This window comes from Vitis vinifera, chromosome 10, assembly GCF_030704535.1.
Source record: "Vitis vinifera cultivar Pinot Noir 40024 chromosome 10, ASM3070453v1".
Taxonomy (NCBI): domain Eukaryota; kingdom Viridiplantae; phylum Streptophyta; class Magnoliopsida; order Vitales; family Vitaceae; genus Vitis; species Vitis vinifera.
This window is the reverse complement of record NC_081814.1, coordinates 11,500,559-11,519,010: the sequence shown is the minus strand read 5'-3', so window position 1 is coordinate 11,519,010 and position 18,452 is coordinate 11,500,559. Positions and strand designations below refer to the sequence as shown.

The 18,452-nt window shown below is 36.0% G+C and overlaps 2 protein-coding genes across 3 annotated transcripts; one reads left to right on the top strand and one right to left on the bottom strand.

Moving 5' to 3' along the window:
- Nucleotides 1-278: 278 nt before the first annotated feature.
- LOC100254825 (uncharacterized) lies at nt 279-12,010 on the bottom strand. 2 transcript variants are annotated; one of them, XM_010657376.3, is made up of 6 exons: nt 11,518-12,010; nt 10,218-10,329; nt 6,162-6,254; nt 4,636-4,836; nt 1,199-1,441; nt 279-763 (listed from the first exon to the last, which is right to left on the bottom strand). In XM_010657376.3, the coding sequence occupies exons 1-5, from the start codon at nt 11,832-11,834 to the stop codon at nt 1,208-1,210; spliced, it is 957 nt and encodes a 318-aa protein (XP_010655678.1). In that variant the 5' UTR covers nt 11,835-12,010; the 3' UTR covers nt 279-763; nt 1,199-1,207. The 2 variants fall into 2 exon arrangements, with proteins under 2 accessions (XP_010655678.1, XP_002277705.1); XM_002277669.5 differs by having other exon boundaries at nt 279-580.
- Nucleotides 12,011-12,295: 285 nt separating this feature from the next.
- LOC100259931 (pyruvate dehydrogenase E1 component subunit beta-3, chloroplastic-like) lies at nt 12,296-18,005 on the top strand. Its single transcript, XM_003632983.4, is given in 6 exon segments — nt 12,296-12,406; nt 15,094-15,189; nt 15,335-15,379; nt 15,382-15,437; nt 15,524-15,567; nt 16,847-18,005. Coding segments are annotated over 5 exon segments (1,206 nt in total). The 5' UTR covers nt 12,296-12,406; nt 15,094-15,101; the 3' UTR covers nt 17,820-18,005.
- Nucleotides 18,006-18,452: the final 447 nt, after the last annotated feature.

The following is an 18,452-nucleotide window of genomic DNA, read 5'->3' as shown; positions in this document are numbered from 1 at the left end:
ATTTAAAAGTTATTCACTTCAAAAATATATTTAGTAATAATAATTTTTAACCATCTTTCATATTTGATGAAGAAAAATTATTCAAATTGGTTCCACTATTAAATAGGTGATAGAAGGACAAAAAAGTCAAAGAGAGAATGAGAAATGTGAGATAATTTGTTAGTTTTTTCATTTAATGGTTAAGGGTATTTTAGGGATTTTTTAAAGACAATATCTTTACTTTCAATTTCTACTCTTTTATTGGGTGTTGGGCTTAAATATGAAACATATATGGACCATAGCTTAATTTTTGAGCTCAGTTGGGCCCAAAACATAATTTTCCCATAATAATAACAAATAAAATATAACTTTAAGAATTTGACAATTTTACCCGTGGTATTTTTCCATGATCCAGAGGAGTAAAGATAAAAATTTTGAGATTTTAACTCTTGGTACTTCCAAATATTCTCATACAAACACATCCTTAGCTCATCAGGCATAGAACCTGCCCCACCCAATTTACCGTTAGAAAATCACCCGATCACGTGTGACAGAAACTCCTGCCGCCTCCTTTATGGCAAGTGTCTTGATACCATGGTGCCTGTGGATGATCATTTTTGAGAGGGAAAAGCAATAGTTACTTCAACACAATAAAAGGAACATCTTCATTAGAAAATTATAGAAATAAACATTTTCCATCTGGGAAATAATAGGAATCCTTGAACATGTGAGGTAATTCAAAGTCCATAACTCAGCATATCCATGTCAAATATCAGCTTTCTCCCTAGAGAAACGGAAAACATAAAGACAGAATGAGATCATGAAAAATTTCTCAAAATTTAATTTGGCAAGAGCTAATCTCACTAGGCAATCAAAATATTCAAAGTAGGAACAGTCCTAAGAAGTCAGTTCAATCATGTACCTATAAAAAGTGTATTAGGTCATGAGTTCCAAGCCAACTAGATGCTAAGAAGTGAGAGACATACTAAATTGGCTCCAAAAGAAAAATCAAATAAACAACTGAGCAATTAAAAAAAAAAAAAAATGTAGACAGGTTGCAGTTCACCTATACAAGTTTATTAACAAATAAATTTTTTGTTTTCATTGTGTGTGCTTACTGTAAAGTCACATATAAGCTTTAACAAATTACTAAACAAATGAAGTAAATAAAAGATAGGCCAGTGTCCGTGTTAGGTTGAATCAAAACACAGTGGCTTACTGTTATCATTCAACACCAGGGCCATTTAGCATCTCTCCATGAAAACCATCGATCCTCCTCATAATTGTCAGCCACAAAATCTGGACCACTTCCTCCAACTAGCATATGTTCATCCTCGCCCAGTCCAGAGGCCTGACAGCATTTGAGTTTTCTATCACGTACTGAAGCTTCCTCCCTATATGCTGGGTTGGAACACTTTGGATGATGGATGAATTGCACATTTTTCCACCAGAGCTTGAGAGCCTAGAGAAATAAATTACAGAAACAAAGATAAACATTTGATTCAATATTTAGAAAACAAAAAGACCAAAAATAAACACAAACTAACACAGTTGATTCAATATTGAAGCACTTTGGGCTCATATCAGAAATGTCTTTAAAACAGACCTTGTGCTTGGACATCAATGAGACAGTGTTTGGTGTAGAAAATGTCAAAAAAAGAAAAAAACCATTTGCTACACAGAATTATAGAACTGAAAGAATCAACTTAACTGAGTTCAGAAAGATTGATGAATTTTTTCACACTGGCTTTAGTTTCATGGGGTGCACAACTATAGCAAGGCATTGCTAGAAAAACATTCATTACCAAGATCAAATAGATTATCATGCAGCAAGCTAGTGAATGAGCCCACCATGCTTGAATAGGCACTAAGACAATGTAAGGCAACATTATTTTATTGCACATGAGGCTGAAAAGGTTACCAGTAGAAACATTGCATACAATAAGTCCAGAAACTCATTATCAGTGCCTGATCAAGATTAAATAGCTTATCTCATACCATGCAGTCAAAGGCGCTTTGTATGCTTGGCTAGGTGGTCAGATGATGCAAGGCAAACCAGGCAGTCATTACCCAATCTACGTGACATGGTAAGGGGTATGAATGATGGGTGCATGCACCTAGACACCTGACATCTCTAATCCCCAAATCTCGGGGCAGGGGAATATGGCAGCATGAGTGAAATTTCTTCTTCAATACCTTAGGATAACATGAATTATACACATGCAAAAATAAGCTATTTAAGAAAGTCAAAGAGCACTAACAGTAAATGGGAATATACTCCTTTCTTGAACAAGCCTGTTAGATATATATTAAAAAATAGGAACCATGTCCCATACCCATACCCAAGTTCCATTGAGTCTGACACAGGCCATGTTGCATGGGTTTGGGTATGAGTGTTGGATACGAGTATGTGTCTATGTGTATGATCCTTCACAACTCAAATTACAGGCACTCGGCCAAAAAGGATCCAGGGCTTAGGTTACTAGGATATGACATAAAAGAAAAGTCAATTACAAATAAATTGGAAGTGTAGATATCTTTTATAAAAGCTCTCATTTATTCCCTCTAAGCCCTTTTGTTTTTCCTTATATCTCTAAATATTTTCACAAAAATTCACTTTTTAGTGAATTCTTTTTCTATAATGTAATTATTACTAAAAAAGTTGAAAAAATAAAAGGATATCAATGAAAAAATCAAACAGCCACACCCAAAATAGAATAAAAGTATCTGACAAGGATCCCATATTCACACCCAAGTCACATTGTGTAGACATTGGTATGTTGAGTGAAATTGAAAGATCCGATTATCATAGGACATAGGTATTTCACACATTTTGGCAACCATGCAATATAGGTTTTAGCTAAGCGAGGCAACTTTAATGAATATATTGGTGCAAGAAAAGTGAGACAACTAGCTCATACATAATTTCTTCTTGTCAAAATGAGGAGGAACTCTTAACATTTTTTATTTTTTTTCTGATAAGTGAGGAGGAACTCTAATGTAATTCATGAAGTTTGCCAATATAGGAATGGCCCAAAATTAACCAGGGCTATTTTGTTGCCACCAACCAAAAAATGGGCAGCCGACCTTGCACAAGGTCAAAATCAACTGATCCAATTTTTTATTTTTCTAAACTTCCCAAAATAGGGGCATTCTGTTAAAATGGGTTGAGTACATAAACAAAATATGTCAACAACCCAAGGAAGGAGAGGAGAGGGAGGTAGGATCAATGGCCAGCTGACCTTGCACAAGTTCAAAACCAGTTGATCCAATTCTTTTATTTTTCTAAAGTTCTCAAAGTCAGCACATTCTGTTAAATGGGTAGAGTATGTAAGCAAAATAAGTCAACAACAAAAAGAAGAAGAGGAAGGGAAGGGGGGTTTTATGAAGAGAGAGAGAGAGAGAGAGAGAGAGAGAGAGAGAGAGAACAGGAGGCACAAAGAGTGCCATTTAATGCTTTTCTAGACTTCTCAAAGTAGGGGCATTGTATTCGGCATATAATCAATCTATGTCAATAACAAGAGGGACAAAGAGAGCAATTTTATGCTTTTCTAGACTTCTCAAAGTATGAGCATTATGTTAAAAATGTTGAGTATATAAACAACATATGTCAACAACCCAAGGGAGAGGGAGAGAGAGGGGGGTGGGGGGGGGAAGGGAGGAGAGAGAGAGAGAGAGAGAGAGAGAGAGAGAGAGAGAGGCATTGTGTTAAATATGTTGCACAAGTTAAAAATCAGCTGGCCCAATTTTTTACTTCTCTAAACTTCTCAAAGCAGGGGCATTCAGTAAAATATGTTGAGCATAAAAACATTATATTTTATGATAGGTGAGCATAAAAACATTATATGTCAACACCACAAAGCACAGAGAACAATGTTTTGCTTTTCTAAACTTCTCAATGTAGGGGCCTTTTGTCAAATTTGTAAAGCATATAAACAATTATATATGTCAACACCTGAGGCACAAAAACAGCAACTTTTCGCTTTTCTAAACTTGTTAAAGTAGGGGCAATGTGTTAAATATTTTGAGAATACGAACAATGTATGTCAACAACCCCAGGAGGGAGGAGGGGAGGGAGGGAGAGAACCAGAGAGCTATAACTACACCTTAAGGGTTTGAAGGGAGGACTAGCATGAATACATGTTGGCAACATTTGACATACATGAATTATTTATTGAATGAGATGTCATTAAATTGCATAATACATAAACTATGTCATATGATTTAAAGTTATCCTGCCTTGTTATCAACAACAGAATGTTATAACCAATTGAATAAGTCATCATAAACACTGAATTATTCACATAATAAGCAATATATGCAATATATGTCTCAACATGTCTTTTAATATTATTCTAAAACTAGAGCCTTGCCATGCTCACACCAGTGCTTTGAATGGGACCATGCACCTCAGGCAACATGAAGTTTTAGAACCCCAGGAGCACTTTTTTTCACCTTTAATTAGTCACAGCTTCAGTACAAACTTTCAAATACCTCCCACTTTTTATGATTCTCCAAGAAAAACAGATGAATTACCCTAATATGTAGGTTCATGAAATGATCTCTAGGAGGAGAATAACTAATTAAATTCATCGTTGGGACCTAGCTCCATAGCCCAGCCAAAACCAAGTTCTGAAGCATGTTAATGCTACTTACATGCCAATATATCCAGATTGCAACCTTATGGGGCATCAACCAGAAGAATAGTTCTCGATCAACCACCAATGAGGAAGAGACCTTTTTGGCTGTCAATGTAGCTGTGAAATAATTGCCAAGCTTGGGATGTTGAACTGTAATTGCTACTAACAGATTATCTCCAGGCACATTTGCTTTGATGCTCCAATTCCCATACATATCCTGCAAATATTTACAACGATGCTTATTCAGAGTGAAGAATCACTATTCATACCAAAATATGAGCTTAAGAAAGGGACATTACATTATGCCCAATAAACACAAATTTAAGGACAAACCATCTTATGAAGCATGATAGTTCATATGTGCAACAACTGTTATGCAACCTGCCAACTTCTTTCACCACTAAAGTGTCTGGATCTAAACAATCAAAATAAGTCCTGATTGGAATTCCTATATTTTAATTCACCATGCAGTACCTTACAAATTTGTAGTGTCTTTATCACTTCAGTACAAAAAGCCTGAGACTAACATGAACACGTGATGCAGAAGCAGGTTTCAACCTGTGTCAGTGTGTATACATTCAACCAAACAAAGCCATAAACCCTGGGGTTGGGTACATGAATCCTTACCCATCATCCAACTGTATCTAAAGGCATAACCTCCTGTAGATCTTTGGCTATTATGTCATTCTTTATTGCCTCTTCCCAAATCCTTTTTGGCCTCTCACATCCATTTGGTGTCTTCAACCTGAACCAAATCAGTTATTCAGGCCAGTGCATTCATATGCCTTGAAAATATATGGAATATATTATTATTAAGTTCTTGTATTTAATTGTTCAATTTTTTTTCCTTTCTCTCATGTTAAATTTGCCCCCCAAACAGAATTTTCTGTGTTCACCACTGCTGATATCTAGCAAATAAATCTCATGCTGTGTGCACCAAGCCACAATACCTCTCAAATATCTCCTGACCCAAATGCCTGACATGTGATAGGGTGAAAAAAAGGGAACTCAGAACTCATAAACCAATCAACCATTCACCAATCACAAACCAGAATTCTTTTTTTAATCACACATCAAGCAGCTGGTTAAGAATTCATTTCCCAATTCACTTTGCTTTTCTAGTCAGATAAATAGTATGGTTAAGCACCTGAAGGGACACAAAGGAGGTTATTTCCTTCCATTCTTTGTCAATACACAAAAACAATTGAGAACAAGAAGACAGTAACCACATCGCTTATTTGGCATAAAGATTAACTGCCCAAATGAAACTACAAAATCAGAACACCATTTGATGAGTGTATAACTAGATAAGCAACCAAACAAAAACCAAGATCTACATTACTGCAGCATGTGTTACAAACAAGCCAAGAAGCATTTGAAAAATCAAAAGAATAATAACAAATTGTAAACCAATGAAATACAAGAAAAATATCATATAAACCTAAAATGAAACAAAATATAATATAGAAGTAAAAATAAGGTAGAGAAGAAAAAAAGCAAAGAATCAAAAAGTGCATGAGGCAAGTAATTATTAAGACGTACCATAAAAGGACTGACATGTAACGGCTTTGCTACTAAATCAAAATTTGGATTGAAAACAAAAGTTACTCTTTCGCCCCAAGGTGTATTGGTTACCTACAACCAGAAATCACCAATGCCATCAGCAAAAAACTCAGGAAAACAAATATGAAACAGCACAGTAAGTTCTTGCATCAGAATGCTACTAATTTCAAATTATAAATATATAGAATTATATAAATTTTCAAACTCAGGAAAACAGATATGCAATAGTATGGTAAGCTCTTTCCATCAGAATGCCACTAATTTCAAATTATAAATAGACAGAATTATACATGTGCTATTGACATGTCAAATATGTGCCTTCCTTACACTTCCCTCAAAGTTTCATTCAGATTTGAGGGACCACAAACTCCAAATAAGAGGCAAACATGATATCTAGATAACACATGAGTCAAAACAGGCACAAAAATGTTTCAAGAGCATTGACTTTCAATGTGCCCCACAGGTAAATTGATCCAAAAAAATCATCTAAGATATGGTATAACTAGATTAGGAGTTCAGGGCTAAAGCTTTGACTGGAAGAGAAAAGAGAAAATCATTGACTCAAAGAGATAAATCTCTTGGGCAGATATAGCATCCAGTTGGTATGGATTAAATTGTGGCTATCAATTAATGGCTCAGATTTCCATGCAAGTGCGTGCATTAACAATGTAAATACATCATACACAAGCATACAGAAGAGCTCTCTATTCCATAAGCTCCTTCAGAGGAGTATACCTCATTCCTTATTTGTTCCATGTGTCATATGGGGTCGCAAGCATCTGAGCCATACAGAATTAAACCACCTTTTATAGAACTAGCGATGCTTAAGAATTCGCAGAATTCAGATAGCCCTAATTTACACTACTTGTTAGCATTCATTCCATTGAAATGGACACTATTTCATAGTATAGAGAAAAATACCTTATGGCAACGCTGCAAAGAACTAAATGAAAATGAATCTACAATGAAATCTCACATTAATCACTAGTTATTTACTTTTATTTCTTATTTATTTATTTTTAATACTAAATTCTTTGCAAGAGGAGGTCAGCCACATAGGTGATAAGGGATCCTAGTCCAATGGGAGAACAAAGCAGAGTGGGAAGCCAAGGAGGTTGGAGAAAATGGTGGTAATCTTTGAAGATCAGATTTCTTAGAGAGCAAAATTTTCAAGCCTTTCAAATGGTGGCCCCCTTAAGCCTATATATAAAGAGAGATTTTTTGGATGAATCAACTAAAGTAACACAACATGAACCAATGAAATGGTGTCAAAAATACACAGACCAATGAGTTAATGTCATTTACTTGTGGACCTCCAACATAAGGCTATGCGTACATGTAGTTTATCCATTAGAGACGCATGCAATAACATCCATGAGAAACATGTTCGCTAATATTTGGGTCAGTCTCACCTCAACAGACCTCCAACTCTAGCTACCAGACCAAGACTCTCAAACTATCTTAATACTTGATGGTAAGGTAAGCCAAGGCCCCAAACAAGGTGTACCAAGCTCAACTAGACTCAAGCCATATTCTTGACTAGGCAAGAGTGAAGCATTTGTGTTATTCCACTAGGAGAGATCTCAAGGCAATACTAGCACAACTTAACTAACCCCCTCTTAAAGGGGCATAGAGACAACCATACGAGATATCCTCTTAATACAATGAAGAGAGGCCATGAAGCCAACAAGTGAAGGCGGGAAGTAGCATCTCATAGCCCAACTTAGCATGTTCTCATACTTCATAATTCTCTAATCTTAAGATGAAAAGGAGATGGCATTATCCTCTACAATGTTAAAGAAGTATTAGTGGCAAAATAACCATGACAATAGGCACTAGTATTTGTAGTGGGTGCAGAGCACCAGAACAAGAGCACAACTACTCATGTTGTGATCTCCACATGTCACTAATCGTATGTATCATGATACTCACATGGTGCATATCATGGTCCATGTGTCAATGCAAACTCAGGTATCAACACTTTAATGCTTATTCCTTTTTGTATTGGATAGGCAACCCCAATACATAGACGGTATATAGGGGAGAGCAAAAATAGAAGGAAAAACGAAACAATCCAAAAAATAGCACTGAGCTTTTAATATATGCAACCTAGCTAAAACCCAAGCCCTCAATGAAATCCATCAAGAAGCGATCAAACACTCGGTGGGCCCTCACCCAATCAAAAACAATTTAAAAAATGAGTAGTTCAACATCTTAGTTGTGTACTCTTCATCCCTAGAAGTCCTACTATTCTATTCCTTCCAAATGCACAAAAACACATAAAGCAAGGTCATGTTCCACATTTTGATTCAACTTTTTGGAATTCTTGTACCCTACCAAGATAAAGGAAGATCACCAATGGTCTTTGGGAGTTACCCACTTCTTATCCTACTTCTAGAATTTCTTGTCACTGAAAAATAATCTGTCACAATTGAGATGACCCAACAATTTGCAAAGTTTTAAGATCATCCTATTGTGATTGAGAGTTACCCTGATTTAATTATTGATGTTCTTTTAGTTCAAGCCAACCGTCATTTAAACCTTGGTCAAATACACAAATGAAGAGGCTAACAAGGCAGAAAACTTTTTAGTTAATTCAAGACACACGAAGGCTTTAGCCTAAATAAGTCAACTTGATATACATTGTTGGCCCTTTACCTAATAGCTTAAGCTTATGGGTTAATGAATAGCTTAACATCAAAGTGTGGGGTTTCCTTATTTTTTTGGGTCAATTTGGTGGTTTAACATGATATTAAAACTTCAATTTTCATGAGGTCATGAGTTTGAACCAAATCTCATGGCTTGTTTATTTCCCCTATTTATTGATTGTCCACATGTAAGTTTAAAAAATCCTACCCATGAGGTATGATGTTAGGGCTTTAGTCCAAGTACGCTAGTTTGAGATATACATTTTCGGAGCATTACCTAACAGCTTAAGTTTTTAGATCAACTAGTAGCCTAACAAAATACACCCTCCCCCAAGTTTTGATATTCAATTGTTCTCGCTCATACAAGATCTTGGACATTAGAAAATATTGAATATCTAACTTTCTACACCGTATTGCCCTTTTGTAGTTGATAAAAGATTTATTTATCGAAGAAACCAAAATAGTCTAAATTGTGGTTAATTAGAAATAAATTTCCCGTTTTTTTGGTTGGATGGTTTGGTTTCCATTGCCTTTGTGCACTAGTATACCCTTTGTGAATATAGGGGTACACCCCCTTTTCTTATGCATCTTTTAATATATGTAATTTGTTTGCCTATCAAAGAAAAGAAACCAAACAACAGAAGAGGATGAAAAAATAAAAATAAAAAAACAGGAAATACTTCATCAGTAAATCTATAATAGGGGACCCTTCAAAGGATTCCTCCGACTCCATCAGATTTAACCATAGAAAGAGCATTCATTCTGTCAACAAAATATAATCTCAACTGGTTGTAGGAGACCAAAAAATGAATATAGAAGTGAGACTACTGAATAGCAAGACTATAATCAAGAAGATGATCCACTGGTTCGACTAAGCAAAGCCTCTTCTTCTCATAGGATTATATATATTCCTGACTGATAAGGCAGTGAAATCATAAATATAAAAATGGAAAATGTAAAATGTATGGTAAATTAGATTGTAGGGTTTTAAGATTCCCTGAGCAATAGACACCTATCAAAAAAGATTCCCTGTGCAATAGACCCGTGAGACTAGATCAAGTTTGCAAAGAATTGGGGTGGGGATAAGGAGTTTTAGTTTGATTCCATGTAACAAAAAAATAAAATTACCAAGAGAAAGACAGGATTCTTAGAACATAGCTTCAGGGATTTACACATCCTACCCTGAGTGACCCTTGACAGCATGCACTCTGACTAACTGAAAGCTTGTTTCTTTGAAAGCAAGTTTAAGAGTCTTTTCTATCATTTGAATTCAAAGTGGGAGTACTGTTTCAAGGGTCAAAGCTTTAAGCTAAAGATCTTCTCAAGAGAGAAGTTATTCAAATTAAAAAAATAATTTTATCTACGCAGAAGTACTAGGATTACACACCTCAGCAATGCACTGCTTCAAATTCTGAGTAGATGCTGCTAGATCATAGCAATAATACAAACTCAGTGGATTTTGTTCGTATCCCACGCTAGGAGGAATTGTCAAGAGAAAACTGTAAAGAGGATACAAGCATCAATTTGCAGACCCTGAACAACTTAGAATGAAAATTTATAAACAAAAAAAAGAAGGCAAAAAAGGGACAAATTATAAAAGCATGTCATTATAAAGTTGTGATCAATGAAGTGGACCGTGTTAAAGAAAATGACAAAAGCTTGTTTCCTAAGTTTCATATTATCTCTTCCAAATGTTCACTCACAAAAGAAAACAGAGAAGGACGTACACTGATTAAGGAACTATATAGACTAATTATCAATCTTAAACTACAGCAGCACCAAACTCAATAGTTCACATATTTTACAGCAGCGTTTGCAAGAGCAATAGCAGAAAAATTAATGATTTGGTCATTGGTATAATAAAAGACATGACCAATGATAAAGTTAGATAGTCAAAATGGATGCATGTGTGGCAAACTCCAAAAGTTCGGACATAGGGCTTCCTTTATCATAGTGTCTTTTGGGGATTATAACATATGGGTGGAAAGAAAAGCCTCACAGGAATAATAAAGGATCTAATGCAGCTCATCCCATCAACAACTTCCAAATAACGTATAAACATCAAACATGATGTGCAATTAGGGTTTAACAAAATGGAATTGGTTGGGGAAAAAAAAAAAGTGCAGGCAATTAATTGGCCATGTCAATCAAAATTCCAAGCAGAAAATCTCCAAAATATCAAAAGCACACACAATACACCATATTCTTCTTTGAAATCATGCATGCAAAATTGGAAGCTGTAATAAGAAATTACAACCGAGGGTTTAAATTCAAGAATAGAGTAGCATTTTTTGTGTCAAATTGTGTTTAGATAAAATTCCTAAGGGAAACTGCGACAAAAAGCAAATAGAGAAGTAAAAGAAAAAAAAAAATAGAGGAAAAAAGCCAACATAGTAGTCTCCAAACAGGTTCTCACAAATGCTCCACTTTTAACTTTTGCAAAACCAACCACATTTTTGCGAAGAATAGCTTTTCGGCGTTAATCTAACTAAAATTCAAATAATGACCCACTTTGCATATTTTTTAACCGAATTTTCCGGCATTCCCGCAGATTTTCATAATCTCACGCCTATACTTGCATCAAAATCGGGTGACATACACGTTAGTTCATAGAATAAATGAGAAGCAATAAAATTCATAGCAAAAGATACAAGAAGAAAAAAAAAATTAAATCGCTTAACCCGTACACTGGCCCGGTGGTTCCGGCGATTCGGCGAGCTTCGTCGCCGGAAAGATGGTCGGGTAAAACGTTAGGCGCGCTGTCAATGTCAACGAGCGCATACCGGACGGCATAGCGGAAGGAGTGGTGGACAGGACGCCGGCGCTCGTGCCAGACAGTACCCTCGTAGAGAGAGACAGGGTCTTCTCCGGTGGCGGCAGAAGAACCGACGGAGCGTGAGGAGCACAGGCAACGTAGGAGAGCACGAAAGGGGAGGAGGCAAGAGAGGACTAGCGATGTGAAGAAGGCGGAGAGGATTGAGCACAGCAGATAGAATAGCTCCATAGCTCTCGCCCCCGTGTCGCTTCGGTTGGCTCGCTTATCTGCTTAGATTCAATCTACCAAATTTTTTAACGAAGGGCGTCGACTTAAAAATGAATAGAATTTTGGGGAAGTTGTGTTTCGGGAGGCCCATTTCAAGGTAATATTGTTTTTAAAACCAAGTTTGCATAACCCAAGATATGTCTACTAATTGAAAAAAAAATTTCCTTTTCATGCACTCAGTCTGGTGTAAGGTGTTATTTCATACCGAAACTGTCTTCCCCTTGGGCTACCTCACGTCCTCATCAAGAACCTAAAAAAACTAAAAAAGGCCCAACTCCATGTCAGCAGCCAAATCTGACGTCGTTTCTCGTTTCACCTTCCTCAATTTCTTCTCACTTTCCCCAAATTTTATTTAAACACCAACCTTATTCGCACTTCCCTCTTCTTTCTTCTTATTTTACCCAATCGTGTCTCCATTCGTGTTCATCGCATCTCAAGCGATTGGAAGGTTTTTCAGAGTTTTCTTCCACATTTGCGATCTGAATTCGACTCTTGCTTGCCGACGGCGATATCTCCGATAGTCTTGTTTATAGGTGAATAAATGTCGCTCCTTTCCTATGTCACTCCGTCTATTTTTGCTTTGTTTGAAGATTGGGTATGTTTGTGTTGTGTGTTGGGGTCACGCTTCCTCTCTCCAGCAGCAGGATCCTTCCCTGCCGCGGTAACCCGGATAGGAGTCGATGGCGACCTAGCTTCCTCTCCGGCAGCGGGATCCTTCCCTTCCTATGGCTTCAAAAACAGTTTATTTATTTATTTATTTATTCTGGAAATGACCCATTTTTGGAAGGTGGAAAAAAATGTTGATCCATTGGACTAAGCTCGTATTTCTTCAATTTTTTTTTTTTTTTTCTTTTAGAACCTTAAGCATTGGTTTATGACCTGTTGTGGAGTTATCTTTTGTTGATTAGATGAGTCAACATTAAAGTCCATGACATTTCTCTTCTTCTGTTGGGGTTTTCAATTGAATTTTCCATTGCTTGTTTATTTCCTCGTTTTAGTTCCTTACTATTTGAGGTTCTTATTAATTGTAGGAGATTTATCCATAGTTTGCTACCATATAGAGTCCAGAAAGTATCACTTCCACACAAAAATGCATTTTAACCCTTCTGTCTGTGCTTAGTGGTAATGCTCACTTTGCATCTCCTCACTCTTAGAGAGACTAATTCATCTCTGCAATTGACCAATATTGCCTTGAGTAAGTTGTGAATATAAAAGCCCTTAGTTTCCATTCCTTAAACACTTTACATTTGTTGCCTTTTTTCACATTGCATACTTGCGAAAGTATTTTAAAGTTATTTATTTTCTATATAGTTAACTTGATTTATTTTCTTATTTATTTTTTTTTGTAATTAGGGACTAATCTAGGAGTTGGTTTTTAGAGTATTTTAGGCTTAGAATGGAATAATTTTCTTTTTTTCTTTTTCTTAATGTAAACATTATAAATAGGCTTTGACTATGCAAAAAATATGTTTGTAACATAAAACTTAACTAATCTTGTCTAGATTAAATCAAATATGACCAATAAATGGAAACTTAATTGGATTGAAAAAGTGAATTTTTAATTGAGAAAAGAGTGACAATTAAATCTGGAGATTTTTACAAATCTAGTTTTAGACCTAGAATCGAAGGATAACAAGTACTGATTAAAGAATATTGATCTTTCCAAGAATGAATTATTGATATAGATTATTTAAATCCGAAACCATGTTTAAAACTCAAAATTTATTCTTTAAGAGTCATCCAAAATTAATTTCACAAAAAGTTTTAATCTTTAAGATATTTAAAACTCGATATCCATTTGGTAGATTCTCTTCCATTATCAATCACATAGAATCACACCAAGTTAGTCATTGATCACAATTTTTTATGCATCAATGGACCCCTAGCATGCATTCTATATATCTTTAATGGGAACAAATTAACTAACAAAGAATTTAACTTACAAAATTTAAATGTCCGAAACTTATTATATTATGGAAAGATATCATATTTTATTAATCTCCCTCTCTCTTGGATCATCCGCCTTCATTGTTATATCTCTAGCAACAGAAATTAGCTACTAGTGCTTAGATTAACTTCATGCATTGAATTAAATTAAATCATGAATGATATATTGTAAACCAATGATTACAAAAATTGTCTCTTTATTCTTTTTTTTTTTTTGTGTTCTGGTATTTATACAATTATAGAAAACAAACCTAAAAACATAATAACAATTCCTAAAATGTTGAAAAATATACAAAGGAGCCGAATGGGAAAAGTCCTAGAGTGAAATTTTGGGAATTCCAACCTGTATAGAAAATTTTGATACCTCATAGTGATATTAAAATAAATTTCAACAAATGTCCAAACCTTTTAGACCTCTTACGTGCTTATAGTGTGGTGTTGAAATGGTATCACCTTGTAGTGGATTTATATTGCTATGTATCAAATGTATTGAGTTACATTTTGATATGCTAGGTTGAGAACTTTCACTTTACAGTTGTATTGAAATTCATTTCGATAACCCTCTAAACTTTCTATATATTTGAAATGCTTCTACTCAATAATTTTGATGGCTCAACTAGATTGAATTGGTATTGAAATGCAACTCTTGTCTTGAAATGATATCAAAATCCATTTAAATAATCCCCTAAACCCATTGGATCTTTAAGTAATTTCAATGGGTGATTTCGATATATCTACAATGGTATCAAAATGCATTTTGATACAGGAATTGAGTATCTGCACTTTATAGTGGTATTGGATTGGTGTCGCTTGGTATCAAAAGGATTTTGATAAAAGCCCAAACTCTCTATGTCTATTAAAATTGGTGATTTCAATACTTTGAGGAGTCAAATTGGATTTCATAGAAAAACTAAGAACCTCCACTTTACAATGGTATGTGCCTTTTTTTCCCCTGGAAACTGAAAGGTGTGACATTGTACCTAAGAGGGGCTTAGAATGGAGTGTGTTACCTGTTGGAACCACCTTTCAACATCAAGTCTCATAAGTAATGCAATATTTTCTATCCACTAATGTTTTGATTTTAAACCTCTTGCACTGGAGGGAAGGTAACTGAGTATTATGGTGAACCTGAAGACCTGACATTCTTATGCTGGTGAGCTGTTAAAAGAGGGGTCTCAATTAAATCGCCGAAAGCAAAGCAAGCATTGTCTCTCTCACTGGTTGTCTCCTCTCATTACATAAATAAATTCACATCACTTCCTCTCCTTTCCAGAGGAAGCAATGGCTGCGATTTTTCAAGGGATCGGCGCTGCAGCGGCTCTGCCTTCTGCCAAGAAATTCCACTCACAATCTCGCAGATTCGTCTCAGGTTCTCTCTCATTTACTTCAATTCATTGGTTTTTTTCATAAAATTTTCTGTGGGAAAGTTTATTCCCTGGAACCAAACAGAGCATTTTGGATTTTTTTTTAATACTCTTTTTGTTGAGATTGTGGTTATGTGTTTTGTGTATTAGCGAGGAAAGGAAGCTTGTTTGTGGTCAGATCTGATGGGAGGCCATCGCTGGTTCTTCCCCGCGGAGCCGCGGTGCTCAACACTTGATTACTAATGCAGTTGCAGTTAACTCTCTTTCTCAATCATAATTGCATATGTAAATTGTTTCTTTTCCGGTATTGGATTTTGAAGTTTGTTTGTGGATTTTTAGGCGAAGGCGGATGCTTCTGCGACCTCAACTGCATCTAAACCTGGGTTTGTTTCTTTTGTCTTTCTCTCTCACACTTTTTCTTTCAATCCATTTTCCGAGCTTGATTCTCAAAATATGTGCCTGTCTTTTGCTCGATATGTTCTTTCAATTTCTGGAGTTAAATCTTTTTTATCATAAGACAATTGTGGTGGTCGTGAATTGAAATATTTTTGTATTTTTGACTTGATTGCGATTCCTTTTTCATTCTTGCTAAAATTTTGCTCTCTTGGAAGAAAAATCTTGAATGGGAACTGGGAGTAACAATTTAGATTTGGATGCTTCAGATATTGCATGATTTGGAATTGGATTCAAACTTTGTGGAACTAAGCTCTGTACAAAATAGTGGGAAATCCACTGTACAAGCCAGAGTTTTGAATTCCAATTGGTGCTCCGAATCAATCCAATTGTAACCAACAAAATACACCCGCATGTTTGTTGATGCAAAACTTCTTGGCACTGAATGCAAGTAGAAAACATTTGGAAGTTATAACTTTTACGCTAATAAGGGGATTAGGCATCAAAAGGCTAGACCAATTGCATTGAGGTTTTTGGTTCAATCGTGTTTTCAAGGTTGTGGCCTATTTTCTCATACTAGAATACAAGGATTTGATGGTGAATAATTTACAGCAATTTCTATTAAAGCCAGGTACTGCAATATTTAATAACCAAAAATAAAACAAACTTGTTAATTGTAAAAGTGTTTCAAAAAGTCTTGTGATGATCAAAGCACACAAATCAGTGCTCTCCTTGGAGAAATCACTCCCTTTCTGCAATGTATTGTTATCAGGTTTTTATCTCACAGGGGACATTGATCTCTAGGATTCTTTGTTCAGTAAGACAACTCGCCCTGACCTTGAATCACACATATTGCTCAAAAAGAAGGAAGAAGGCTTCCAATATGATACTGATAGCAACAAAATTTGATAACAACAAAAGTAGTGAAGAAGATGTGTGTATTTTCCAATTGTTGTTTGCTATTAGGGTTATTCAAAACATGATAAGAGAGAACACAGTGACACACCCACCACCAGCAAACTGAATTTAGAATGGAATCAGAAGCCCAAGTTATTCCTAGGTGAACCATTCTTACAAATGAAATGAACATACCCTGGGAATACCCCTACTGGAGGGAGGGAGGGAATGGAACAAGTTTTTTTAGTTCTTTTCAGTTTTAATCACCTTCGGAGTCTAATTCTTTTTTTTCATTGATTAGGCCAATTCATTGGCTTTCATCAGAAATCTCAAAACAAGTAGTGATGCTATTTTCCTGATTTCTTTCCTCAGGCATGAGCTTCTACTATTTGAAGCCCTTCGAGAAGGCCTGGAAGAAGAAATGGACAGAGATCCCCTAGTATGCGTAATGGGTGAAGATGTGGGCCACTATGGAGGCTCCTACAAGGTGACAAAGGGCCTGGCTGCAAAGTATGGGGATCTCAGGGTTCTTGACACACCCATTGCTGAAAACTCCTTCACTGGCATGGGCATTGGAGCTGCCATGACTGGGTTAAGGCCAATTATCGAGGGGATGAACATGGGATTTCTCCTTTTAGCTTTCAACCAGATCTCCAACAACTGTGGCATGCTCCACTATACATCTGGCGGCCAGTTCAAAATACCAGTGGTTATCAGAGGACCTGGTGGAGTTGGTCGGCAGCTTGGGGCTGAGCACTCACAACGCCTTGAATCATATTTCCAATCAATACCTGGAATCCAAATGGTGGCATGCTCAACCCCTTACAATGCCAAGGGCTTGATGAAAGCTGCAATACGGAGTGAGAACCCAGTGATCCTTTTTGAGCATGTTTTGCTTTACAATCTCAAGGAGAGGATTCCAGATGATGAGTATGTGTTATCACTCGAGGAAGCAGAGATGGTAAGACCTGGGGAACATGTCACCATTTTGACCTATTCTAGGATGAGGTATCATGTGATGCAGGCTGCCAAAACATTGGTGAACAAGGGGTATGATCCTGAGGTTATTGATATCAGGTCCTTGAAACCATTTGATCTTTACACGATTGGGAATTCAGTGAAGAAGACACACCGTGTGCTGATTGTGGAGGAGTGCATGCGGACAGGTGGGATCGGTGCCAGTTTGACAGCTGCTATCACTGAGAATTTCATTGATTACTTGGATGCCCCGATCGTTTGTCTGTCATCACAGGATGTGCCCACCCCATATGCTGGGACATTGGAGGAATGGACTGTGGTGCAGCCTGCACAGATTGTGACGGCTGTTGAACAGCTTTGCCAGTAGCAAATATAGTCAAACAAATTGCAGTTCCAAGTAGTTTAACCGTAGAGCTATTATGTTCCTTTATTTTTGTTTTCCCTTTGCAGTTCTGTTACGAAATTGTCATTTAAGATTTTGTTAGCGTTTGTGTTGTTAAGACTTTGCAACTGTCTATTGAGTTGAGGCTTTTGTTTGTGTTCTTTTCCTTCATTATGGTGTAGCATCAATGCCAATGTAGATGACTACCATTAACATTGACCAGAATGAAAAGGACATGAAACAAACACACATGCAATGTTTGGCACTAGGGCAGGACTTAAAAGTTATCTACTATTGACATCAACTAGATCAAAAGGAATTTTTTGGGCATCTCCTCATTGCCAAGCCAAAAGTTCCAGAGCAAATTAATGAGAATATAATATAATATAAACATACATAATAAACAAATTTAGATGCATAGGAAATAAAATTTTCTACATCCATTTTAAATAAAATATTTATTTATTTTTATAACATTTAAATTAAGTAAAAATATTTTTATATATTATGTTATTGTTTATATTATTTTAAATCTTTTATCTTAAAAATAAAATTTTTAAAACTTTTATATTTGATATAGAAGTAATTACAGAAAGTGCATCCATACTAAGCATTTTT